The 13655-nt window shown below is 36.2% G+C and overlaps 1 protein-coding gene across 1 annotated transcript in view; it reads right to left on the bottom strand.

The window, feature by feature from the left end:
• LOC149279312 (protein Wnt-8b-like) overlaps positions 1-13655 on the bottom strand; it is a 65225-nt gene that overhangs the window by 23607 nt on the left and 27963 nt on the right. The window contains exon 4 of the mRNA XM_089501333.1: positions 3881-3914. Within this exon, the coding sequence (XP_089357459.1) occupies positions 3881-3914 (34 nt within the window). The remainder of the gene's footprint in view (positions 1-3880; positions 3915-13655) is intronic.

Consider the following 13655-nt stretch of genomic DNA (forward strand, 5'->3'; position numbering starts at 1 on the left):
AACAGGTGTTTAAGAACAGCAGCAACTCAGCCAAAAAGAGCATGTAAAGTTACAGAGCACTCACAAAACACATTTCAAGGGGTGCTGAGGCATATGGTGTGCAAAACTTGCCAACACTCAGCTGATTCCATAGCTGAAGATTTCCAAATTTCCACTGGCATTAATATCAGCACAAAAACTGTGCGAGGGGAGCTTCGTGGAATGGGTTTCCATGGCCGAGCAGCTGCATACAAGCCTCACATCACCAAATGTCAAGCTTTGGATCAAGTAGTGTAAAGCACACAACTACTAGACTCTGGAAAGGTGGAAACGTGTTCTGTGGAGTGACAACAAAGGTTTTTCTGTTTGGCAGTCTGATGGGCAAGTCTGAGTTTGACAGGAGAAAGTTACCTGCCTGACTGTGTTGTGCCAACTGTAAAGTTTAATGGAGGAGAGATAATCATGTGGGGCGGTTTTTCAGGCATTGAGCTAGGCCCCTTACTTCCAGTGAAGGGAAATTTTAATGTTTTAGCATACCAAGACATTGGTAAAGTTTGATGGAGGAGAGATAATCATGTGGGGCTGTTTTTCAGACGTTGAGCTAGGCCCCTTACTTCCAGTAAAGGGAAAGTTTAATCTTTTAGCATACCAAGACATTTTGGACAATGCTATGTTTCCAACTTTGTCGGAACAGTTTTAGGGAAGGCCCTTTCTATTCTAGCATGACTGTGCCCCTGAGCACAAAGCAAGGTCCATAAAGACATGGCTGGATCAGTTTGGTGCGGATGAACTTGACTGGCCTGCACAGAGCCCTGACCTTAACTTAAGGGGGGACCGACATACTTCCACCAGACACAACTCACAAAGCCTTCCCAGATACATTCCCAAAATAGAGACACACCTTTGCAATATACCAGATATTACGGATATCTGTTGGCTCCCAAAACACTCCCGCCCATCATGCACTACAAGCCCACCTCTCTCACTCTCTGTATCTCTATGGAATTGCCTCTTACTTAAACATGATTGGACCATCCCACGCTCCATTTTTATTTCTGTGTACCGCAACCCAGAATTTCCAGCATCACAGAAAGCAATATAAGATCATATCTTTATGTTTGCTGAAATGACATCTCACAAATGTTCAGAATATCTCAACCTGGACTGTGTAGCACCATTTCTAGAGTGAACAGGTTCTAACATCAAACAATATTTTATGTCAATGATCCCTAAACAACCAGGGATTCTTGTTACATTATACCATTGATGCATTCCAGTGTGCATTGTGTTGGGAGAAGATTGTTTTATCTCAATATGAACTGACTTTCATACTAGCATTTTCCAGTTCTGTACGTAATTGCCATCAATGCTATTGCAGCTAAGTTTACCCTCAATAGAGTTCACAAACACTCAAAACAATTACCATTTATAATTTGTAAATTGAATAGGTAATGTATTATATGGTACATGTTATATAACTATATTGCCATCAATTTGTTTAACATTATTGTCCTTCAATAAGGGAACTCTTAGAGGAGCCACAATAACTATGAACTTTAAGAAGGCAAAGTTTAATCAACTAAGAGAAGCCCTTAACACTGTAAATTGGGAAAATGTCCTCAAAAACAAGAGTACAGACACTCAATGGGAGATTTTTAAGAATATCTTAAATTCTCACTGTGAAAGGTACATACCGTATGGGAATAAAAGAGTCAGGAACAAGAGAAAACCAATGTGGATAAATAAAAATGTAAAGGCGAAAATAAATGGCAAAAAAGGCATTTAAGCTACTAAAACAGGAAGGCAGTGAGGAAGCACTAAAAAGCTATCGGGAAAAAAATAAAATATGTAAAAATCAGATAAAAGCAGCAAAATTGGAGACAGAAAGACTCATTGCCAAAGAGAGTAAAACAAACCCCAAAATGTTCTTTAACTATATAAATAGCAAAATGGTTAAAAATGAAAGCGTTGGCCCCTTAAAAAGTAATGAGGGAGAAATTATAGACGGGGATCAGGAAAAAGCTAATCTATTAAATATATTCTTCTCTGTTGTATTCACAGAGGAAAATGAAATGCCAGGTAATATACAGCAGGATGAGGTAAATGCCCCAGTACATGTCGCCTGTCTAACCCAGGAAGAAGTGCAGTGCCGCCTAAAAAAAATCAAAATAGACAAATCACCAGGTCCAGATGGCATTCACGCTCCCGCGTTCTAAGGGAGTTAAGTAATGTAATAGACAGACCCCTATTTCTAATATTCAAGGACTCTATAGTGACAGGGTCTGTTCCCCAGGACTGGCGCATAGCAAATGTTGTGCCAATATTCAAAAAGGGGACAAAAAGTGACCCGGGGAATTATAGGCCTGTTAGTTTAACTTCTGTTGTGTGTAAACTGTTTGAGGGTTTCCTAAGAGATGCTATTTTGGAGTATCTGAATGAAAATAAATGTATGACTCCATATCAGCATGGGTTTACAAGGGATCGGTCCTGTCAAACTAACCTGATCAGCTTTTATGAGGAGGTGAGCTCAAGACTGGATCGGGGTGAATCGCTGGATGTCGTATATCTTGATTTTTCCAAAGCATTTGATACGGTGCCACATAAAAGGCTGGTACATAAAATGAGAATGCTTGGGCTGGGGGAGAATGTGTGTATGTGGGTAAGTAACTGGCTCAGGGATAGGAAACAGAGGGTAGTTATTAATGGTACATACTCTGAGTGGGTGACTGTTGCTAGTGGGGTACCACAGGGGTCAGTTTTGGGTCCTATTCTTTTTAATATATTTATTAATGACCTTGTAGAGGGATTGTATAGTAAAGTATCAATCTTTGCAGACGATACTAAGCTCTGTAACGTGGTTAACACAATAGAGGACAGTGCACGATTACAAATGGATCTGCATAGGTTTGAGGCTTGGGCTGGGATGTGGCAGATGAGGTTCAACACAGATAAATGTAAGGTTATGCACATGGGGAAGAAAAATCCAGGCTGGGAATATGTATTAAATGGGAAAACACTGGGGCGACCAGTGTCAGGCAGCTGCTGCTAAGGCAAATAAAATCATGGGGTGCATCAAAAGGGGCATAGATGCCCACGACAAGGAAATAATTCTACCACTGTACAAGTCACTAGTCAGACCACACATGGAATACTGTGTACAGTACTGGGCACCAGTGTACAAGAAAGATATAGTGGAGCTGGAGAGGGTTCAAAAACGGGCAACCAGAGTAATAAGGGGAATGGGAGGACTACAGTACCCAGAAAGATTATCAGAATTAGGGTTATTTAGTTTGGAAAAAAGACGGTTTAGGGGGGACTTAATAACTATGTATAAATATATAAGGGAGCAGTACAGAGATCACTCCCAGGACCTATTTATACCCAGGACTGTATCTATAACAAGGGGACATCCTCTACGGCTGGAGGAAAGAAGTTTTCTACACCAGCACAGACGGGGGTTCTTTACAGTAAGAGCGGTGAGATTATGGAACTCTCTGCCAGAGGAAGTGGTAATGGTAAACTCAATAAAAGAGTTCAAAAGGAGCCTGGACGTGTTTCTTGAAAGCAATAATATTACAAGTTATTACAAGGAATTTTCCTCCTGGTATGGGGCAATTGGCATCTGCTTTATAAGGGTTTTTTGCCTTCCTCTGGATCAACAAAGTAGGGACACAATATGTATATAGGTTGAACTTGATGGACTTTGGTCTTTTTTCAACCTTATGAACTATGTTACTATGTTACTATGTGTTGTTATTACTATTATAAACATATTTAGAAAAAATAGAGTAATTTGTGATCTGCAATAATACTAATTCCTCAAAATCCATATATTAAATCTCATCTCTCAGAGCTTTCCATAAAACCATCAAAACATTAAGATCAAAGAAATGTATCTTACCTTCGGGCCAGTCATCAGAAAATTGTTCACTGACCTGCAAGAGACAGACCAAACCATTAAAGGGAAGAATTAAATAACTCACCATATGTGACATGTCCGGAATTCCTTGATCATAATTGTATATTGTAAGAAATCTACATAAATCATTATAATAGGTTGTGCAGACTCATTATGTATTTCATTAAAATTTTAATTAATAGGGAGGGGACTAACTAATACACAAAGAATAAGGATAGGCATTACTAAATTATACATCTTTTATCTGTGTTTTATTTTTTTAATTTTTCTGGGAATGCTTAATTAATACCAAAATGTGAGTTAAAGGACCATGAAGAATGTACATTGTCACTGGACAACACGTGCATGACAAATGCTACTTAATACTAAATGTACCAACAACTGCTATTCCATCTAAAACAGAGGACAACAAGAAGAAATGTTGCTCATGTTTTTGCATATGGGCTTATTGTGTTTTGGGTGGGGGGATTTTTCCTCCAAACCTATTGTATAAGTCAATATGTCCTCACTCATCTCTAAATACATCTCTAAATAACCGGTCTCTCCACTCGTCCCATGATCTCCTTCTGTCCTCTCCTCTGATTTCTAGCTCTCATGCGTGCTTACAAGATTTCTCAAGGGCTGCCCCTATCCTCTGGAATGCCCTCCACATAATAACATGATCTTACAAAATAAGACACATTTCTCACTTTTTATTATGTTGAGGGGAAACCACATGTTGAAATAGATCTTTTGCTCGAGTATGAAACACACTGTGAAAATGTGGGGTTGTACTGAAGAAAAACATGATTTATTCTCTTGGTATAATAGTGTGTTATTTGGAAAACATTCCATACAAAAAACACACACATATAGTGTGGGGCAATGCTAATTAGGTTTTTTTGCCTAGATGTTTTCTTTTGTGTGATTAAGACTGAGAAATTAAATTGTTTAAATGGACAGGCTAGTGCCCCATAGTATAATGAAGATGAAGTACTTTAATATAATGTTAAAGTGTAGAAAAATAAATAATAAAAGCACTTAGCTCACGGAGAATCTGCACTGCACCACACCTTGGCAGTTACATTTTTCATGCCAGTCTCGGTTGCTTAAAGCAGCCAATAACTGGCCAGAACAACATTTCCACTGATGTGGGGGGTTTCATTAAACCCCCTGGAATTCTTGCAAGACCAGTGCTGGAGCTAGCTAATGAGTATAGTGCGTAATCACATTGACAAACCAAAAAGCTGTGGAGCAAGGATACAAACACATGGGGGGATTCTGGCAATTCCCTCATTCATCTGCAAGGGGAAGAAAATGATAATTTGAAAGGGGACACCCAACTAAAGTACATACATCTCCCAAGTTCCCTTCCTTTTGGCAACAAATTCAACTCTGATAGCCCTCTTTTCTAGTATTTTTAAATGTTTGGTGGGTATGAGTGTATCACCAGAGATCTACAGCCCTAAATGCTTTTGTAAGCTCCCAGTGTGCTTCCTGTCGTCTGCCCTGCCAGTGGGCTTCCTGCTGTCTGCCCTGCCTGTAGACTTCCAAGCCACATGTCCTGTCTGAGGGCTTCTAAGCCATGTACTCTGCCTGAGGGCTTCCAAGCTGTGTGCCAGTCACTCTGGTTTCCCCTGTCCTCGCTACAGTTCCCCTGTCCTTGCTACAGTTCCCTGGTCTCGCTACCATCCAGTCCTGCTTTTCGATCTGTTGTGTGCCTGTCTGTACCTACCTACCTACCTACCTACCAAGATGCATCAAGGGGTACAGACAGACTCCCTAGTATCCCCTGCAACTGGGCTCCTACCCGACCTGCTTGTCCGGGTCCTAACAGCTGGTCAGGTTCTATGCCAGCAATGTGGATGCCAGGGCAGAGTTTTTATGTGAATTCCAATTGATCCTGCAAAGCTGGGTTTGTGTGTTCTGTTGATCTATACCTGCAATGCTATGTTTGCATGCATTATTATTGTATACCTGCAAATACAGGATTTGTATGTCTGATTCTGATTCAGTGTGGCAAATATTTTTTGGGGTGTGGTAGCGGAGGGAGCGATTGGATACTAGGGAGCGTGGAGCGGGGCCCAAGGAAATGCTTGCTATGGGTCCCGATTTTTCAATAAAAAAAATTATTGGCAGCAGAGTCTAATATTAATATATAATCGGCAGCAGGGTCGAATATTAATATATATTGTGGGCAGGGTCTAATATTTATATATATTGTGGGCAGGGTCTAATATTAATATATGCAGCAGGGGCTAATATTAATATATTGTCAGCAGGGTCTAATATTAAAGAATGAAAACTAACTGCTAGTTAAGCAGTTTCAATCACGGTGTTTACTTCAAAGAGATAACTACATATTATGTAGTTAAAAATGCTTGTCTAACGCATATAAATATATATATATATATATATATATATATATACCTGTGTGTGTAATCTCATGCACTTCATTGTGTGTGTCCCTGAATGGCAGAAATAAAATGTGGTCACCCTAGTTAGGAGGTATGTAAGTAGATTTGGAAGTGTTATTCAACTTTTTTCTTTAAGACAAACACAAGCAATTTGTGTTTTACATGACTCGGATAAGAGTTAAAGTTAGTTACTTAATAACAGGTAAGAACTACTATTGCTAGTTCACTTTACAAAATAGTCTATTTTAATGTTCTGGTAGCAATACATTTTGTAGGAGATGCCTCAATCTCCTCCAAAGTTGATTACCAATGATAATAAAGCTAGTCAACAGCTGTGATTATTAATCTGTGTGACACCAAGTGTCAAGAAAATTTACATTTTATTATATTGAATTACTTTTAGGTATCTGAAAAACAAAAAATAAGATATATAAAAAACCATTATTTAAATAAGATGCTTATCTTAACAAATGCTACTTCAAAACATTAGGGACCATAAGCACATATTACTTGTATTTTCAAATGTGTCCATAAAGTACAAATGATTTTAAGAATTTTTGCTAAATTTGTTGTGTTTATGTTTTTCATCAGTCTATTCCGTAAACCCAATAATCCCACATTTTACAAGAATGTAAAATTCATGTTAAGGTTGCCTAGTAACTATTTCCATGGAGCCATTTTGGATATTCAAGTATGTAGGTAGGAGCACTAAAGACTTGAATATATTTTACATAGTTTAGTATGAGGGTCCATTCAAAAAAGAGTATACCAAGTACTTCCTTCAGCTTCTTCCAACCAAATGTGGTGTGGGAACGGGAAAGACTGGCTATGGATTAGAGCTAAAAATTTGGCTGGAGGCACCAAACAGGATACAAGAGGGATTTACTGAAGAGTAACCCCTGATATCTCAGGACAAAAGGACAGTGAGACTATGTGTAAAAACACTGTGGATGGGGACTAGTCAACATTATCATAATCCTATTAACCCTTAACACAAGCACACCTGGTATCAAGTAAATCCTCCAGATGATTAGGGCTGCAGTGTTAATGCCAATACTCCCTAATCTGTAATTGAACTGAGTTAAATCAAAAGAAGTAGCTTTGAAGACATCACATGTTCTTGCTGTACTCATATATACACATAAATACCAACATCAAGCAGTTTAGTTGACAGTGTTTGTATGATCTGCTGATAATATTTGTAGTTTTGTTATTTAAAAGACTTTACAGTTTCCACTTCCGTGTTTTTTGAATATTTATTTAATGCTCTCCTGGTACCTATATGTACAACGGCTAAGATCAGTAAATAAGTGAGCCTCTGTCCCAAACATACTCATTGTGCTCTGATATTTTCCCCATAACATAATTAAAAAATACTAATAGTTTGCCTTGAACATTTCTTTGTAAAAATAAAATCACGCAGTCTTCTTATTATGAAAAGTCCTTGTTTTACTTAAATAATGGTAAATAGCTAAATAAAGCAATATTATAAAATGAAAAAAGAACATTTTTAAATAATGTATGTATATAAGCATACTCTATACTCAAAGATTTAACACCAAAGATCTTATTTATTGCAACCTGCACCAAATCTGGGTTGTCTTAAGGGGGCTATGCAATATGACAATACAACTTAACAGAAAATCAAGTGTTGTGTTTGCAAAATATAATGCATTTGTGAAAGTCTTTGTTTATATCTCTGTGGTTCTTGAATAAATGTCACTCTCTTGGCATCTCTATTGTTTCAACCTCTGCCTAATTAACACAATTCCTACAAGGCTAGCCATGTCTGTACAAACATATTAACACAGCTTGGGATCAAGAATCTTTTACTTAGCAAAAAAACAAACAAACAAAAATATGTGTATTTTCAACTGTATGATATCTTATACTACCATCCAAAATGGTCAACTATTACAGAAATATATTTTAATTTTATAGGAGACATCAGATGCCTTCAACATCCAAAATAACAAAAGTGTTTATTTTGAAGCTACCAATTCTTTAGTGACTAGTGTACAACGTTATCTAGTAATATAAAGCTAGATTAGTTATGCATGGAAAATTTCTGACTCTATAAGAGATGTAATCTAAGAATATAACACAAAATAAATATAAAATTTGACTTCTCTCTGTGAGTCATTATAGCTAATCTCTATTGATTATTGAAACCTGCTATAAAGCATGGGAATCATGTGTCTGCTTTAAAATGCACATTTCATAACTAATCATCCTTCCCTCAAAACCACTGTAACTTATTAACAACAATAATAATAAGTGCAAAACTGTAAACACTACTGAACAACCTTTGACATTTTCAACAGAGTACATCCATGAACATATGCAAAATGCAATAATAATTATTCTGCCCCTTTATATGCAGCGTAAACATATATAAGGGTGGTACATTCTATTTCAATTGCTAGCAAGCCATACTCTTTAACAGCCTGTAGAGCACAATGCGACTATTTTTATAGGAACCAATAGTTTTAATGGTTGCTAGACCATTTACATTCAATCTATTCCCTACATCCCACTAATTCCCAAATCTACTCTGTTTCCTTTATTCTATTATAAGATGTTCATTTAAGTTATCTACACGAGTATCATGATGTTTGTTTAAAAAACAAACAAAAAACAAAACACAGATACCATGTACTGCCACAAAGGAAAGCAAAACAAATCTCAAAACCTTAAGTACTTAAATCCCAGTTTAATTTTTTGGTAATTAGCCATACTATTCTCATAGGGGGCTACTGAAATAGAACTAAGAAACGTATGCTCATAATGTTTAAAAATAATGTCGTGCTGTATTATAGGGAAAACATACATTTGAATACATGAACCCCATGAGAAACACAGAAACAAAACATTTTCTTCCACTTGAGTAGAAACCTTGTTATGCTATATTTAATCAAACAATGTTTTATTATAAGATGAAAGCAGGGGTACATTTATAAAACTGTACTGCTAGTTAAAAATATTGCCAAAAGTTTGGTTCTAAACACTCCACATATGTTTCCATCATCATAGGAAATTATTTATGCCTAAATCCATTTTTAAGTTCGCATTGTACCAAAAATGCAATCTCATAGTATTTGATGTGTAAAAATCACAACGAATTACTAATAAGTCTAGACAGCTTTTCAGACTCTAATATATGGAGCATGATCACTGAAAATGAATTCTTGTCTGTATGAGTTGGTGCACTTTGCTTTGATGAATTCTTTTTAGACAATAATTGCCTCTTTTGAAGAAAAATGAATGTTCAAAAGGTACCGGTATTCTGTGTTACAAACGTTTTAGGCGTCCAGTGTCAAAACTTTTGCATGTGTCAACATTTCTATTGGTTTAAATCATTTTTTGAGGCAGTAAAAAACATTATACAGATATGTTCATGCAAACAGAAAAAAACACATGTATTGAATGGCATAGTCTGATTTTTTTCTTGGAATAGTTAAGCAAAAACAATACAGATAAATGATTCCGAAACGTAGGTGGGTTTGTCTTATTTGCTTAGATGAGTCAGTGACCTGATCAAAAATGGACATCACATGAGTCTGCATACAGAGGATTAATAACCCTACAGATGCTTCTTTATGGGTCCATCAAGAATCACCACCCCAGTTCTTATTTTGTTTTCAACAGAATGAGAAAAGGATAACTGGAGCAACCCAAAATAATGAGACAACATAATGTGTATTGGCAAGCTGTTCATTCATTTTAAATGCCATAGCCTGAGTCAATTCTGTTTTTTTTTATTGTAGAAACAACCGATTACAATGTTTAGATTAAGATTAACTGTAGAGGCTGCAAAGGGAGAGGCTGCGGTTAATAAGCATGTAATTTAGGCATAGTTTAAATGTGTTAGGTCGATGGCACATACACACTCTTAATACAAAAAAATAACAGAATGATAGCTCCTCCAGAAAGAAATTCTATCCCCACCACCGTGGTATTCGATGACATTTAGAAAGCAACATAAATGTACAAAGTTTTTACTTTAAAAAATGTCCATACAAATTATAAAAGCTTAAATTGGTTTAATGCAAATGTAAAATGTTTATACATTCTATGCAATATTTATTTTCTGCTTAAAAAATTCTACTGAAAAATATAAAAAATTGAATACTTTTCAAAATATTAAGTGGTTGTATATATACCCCATTCTAAGGTTGGTTGGATACTGTGTATATAATTTCAACATTTTTGGGGCTACAAAAATGGATTAATAATGATCTATTACCTTCTTTTTCTAACCATAAAATAATCCCTTACTGCAATGTGAATTACCATGTGAACAGCCTGTAATCCTGTTACGGAATTGAAGTCTCCCCCCACACACTGGATTACTCATTTTATTAAATCTATATATTTAAATTACTGCATTATTAAAAAAAAGAGTGTTTCGGAGTTTGCCAAAAAAACGAAATACTATTTGTAAAATTGAAATATACTTATATCATGCTATTTTAGATCTAAAACAATCAAACATGAATAGGTAGGGGCAATTTTAACATTTTAGTGTGTAATGCAGATATATTTATATATATATATATATATATATATATATATATATATATACTGCTTTTAGGATTCCTTAAGAAAATAACATTGTCAGGATCAATACCAAGGCAGAGCACTTATTGGCAGCACTGTATTTCGTAAAACAGTGACAAATTTGGTTTTGTTCTTGGTGCTTTTATCAGAACAATAAATATTGCTTATATATACATATATATATAAATATATAGATAATTTAACTTTAGGAAACTATTGTTATCAAAAGTTGCACTTACCAAAATATGAATATATTGTTTTCTTTTAGTATATTGAATTTATTAAACATTTTTTATATATATTTTAAATACATTTTAAAAATCAATAAATTATAGATGGAAACTGTCCTGTTAATCCTTTCCAGTTAATCTATTCTGTAATATTTACATCACCAACATTATTGGGGTTGCTGCTTATCTGAGAATAATATCAATAGCTAAATAAATCATATTTATTCTTTGCATCCAAATTTGTAATGTTCTCCTTTCTTTCCTTTTTATCATCTTAAATTAAAAATGTATTTTTAGATCCTTGGATTCACTACAACTTTTCAACTACAAAGAAGTAATAATTCTATTCCCTGAACACATTTGTTCTAACAAATTTTCGTTCATCTAACAAATTTTTATTATAATTCTTTACATAGCAATTCTATGTAAAGAATTATAATAAAAATTTCAATTTTAATGAAAATGTTGTGCTGCTACAAGCCATGTTTGTATGTCCAGCTCTTAAATTTCTCATGTAGGAAAACAAAAGAAGAAAAAGTTTAAAAAAAAATAAATAAACATAAGAAACTAAAATAATTTCATTTCATTAAGTTTAAAAATATGAATAGTGTCGTCAAGATTATATTAGCTAAATGCAAGATACTATTTTTTCTAAATTTTGGACTTAACATTGGCCAGTGCCTGTATGCTGCACATTTTAAGATGCAAGGACACCATGGCCATGATACTTACCAAGAATGACAGAACTGGATGATAGGAATCAGCAGGAAGGTTACAATATGGGATCCAATATTCAACATAATCCAAATGTGGAAAAACCAAAGTCACTAAGAAGTTTTTTTTCTTGTGAAAATGTTTTGTGCCAGGAACAGTAAGAGATCCCAAGTGAGAGCCAAGGGGGTAGAGAAATGGAGCTGCAAACGTACTAAGAAGAGATTATCTACTTAATTAAAGATTTTCCCTCTAAACCCTTTAGCCAATCAGGACTCAAGTGCCAAAGAGAGATTGAGTTGATCAAAAGAACACCCCAGGCTGCAATAAAACAAACACACCAAGAGGGGATAGGAAAAGGGGAATGGAGAAGTGAGAAGCAAGGAAGAGGGAGATAGAGGACAATATGTACATTTACTACATAAGATACACACATTTCAATTTGAAGGGATGGCAGTTTATAGTCACAATATATTTTGTTAACAGAAAACAACCCAACATCTGTTATTGTGTAAATTGTACACAAATGTATAATAAGTGAATTCCATGGAATACTACCAGAACATCTTAAAATTGCAATCACAACCCCTGACCATCATGCAATTTCACCATTTGCACAATGAAGGTTAAATCAGGGCTGATTTTAGATCATTTGATTTTGCACAAACATGTTTTATAGGAATAGACTCCCCTCTTGTAATATTAATGACCCATGTGTGCTAAAATCTGATACAAGCCAAGGCTTTCTAGAAATGCCCTCGGAGAGGGAGCCTGTCTTTCAGGAGAACGGAGGTCAGCCAGCGTGCTTACCGCACGCACGCCAACTACCTTGCAGTCCGTCCCGGGGGAAACTTTGAACAGCTATCCATCTGTACCCACGGATTGCTGCAGAGAACGACGGCTTAATGTTATACAGACATTGCAGGGTTTGGTGCCCTGAGTATGGCACCAGGCTGTCTGGACAGGGCGGGAATATGTTAATATAATTTATGTCCCTGGTACTGCCGGACTGTATATAAGGCTCTGTGTGTCCAAATAAAGTGAGTCCTGTTTTCACCTCAACGTGAATGTCGTCTGGAAGCAGTCCTGTTGCAGCAGCAGCGTCCCCCCTTCTCTCTGCAACGCTAGTTCTGTCTGGCGGTGATGGGGTTAATCGCTGGCATCCCGGTGGCCATGGGGAGAAGGAAGCAACGATTGGCAGGAGTACCTAGTCGGGGTACAGGTCGTTCTCGTCACAAGAACCATCCTGCTCATCAAATCTGTGTGAATAGGAGCATTTGCCCTGGTATCTCTAGGTTTGAGGCCAGAGTTGGAAATTCTGGCAGCAGCCCACTAATGCCCATCAAGGCCTCCTACCCAAAATGATTGAATGTTTGTGGCATTTACACAACGGCTTTATGCTTGTAATTTTCAAGTGTCAAATTGGCGGGGGTTGAATCCTTGCAACTCTGTTGCCTACAAACTTAATCTCTTCTTCATTTCCGCATGATTTTATTACATACTTTTAAAAAAATAATGATATTCTCTGCAGAATCACCAGTGGCAATTCATTTGTGGATACATTTTTTTATACATTTCCCATTTTACACTAGCTCTTGCTGCAGCCAGAGAAAGTGACAGTGTTGTATTTCCTGCAAACCTCCCCCTTTCAGCTCCTAATGACTGCCTCATGTGGAGTGTGAAAGCAATCTACTATAAAAACAGCGCTTCAGTGTTCTCTCCCCTTTTAAATGCAATTCCCATTATATATGTTTTTAAATAATATTGTTAGCTGTTGTTGTCTATAATCTCTAGAAAAGATTACTTATGTCATAAAATAACTAGTTTTTTTGCAAAGAAATGGCATGTGGCACCTACCTC

Source organism: Sceloporus occidentalis, unplaced genomic scaffold (genome assembly GCF_023333645.1).
Source record: "Sceloporus occidentalis isolate IW3139 unplaced genomic scaffold, rSceOcc1.0.p SCAF_172, whole genome shotgun sequence".
Lineage (NCBI taxonomy): Eukaryota > Metazoa > Chordata > Lepidosauria > Squamata > Phrynosomatidae > Sceloporus > Sceloporus occidentalis.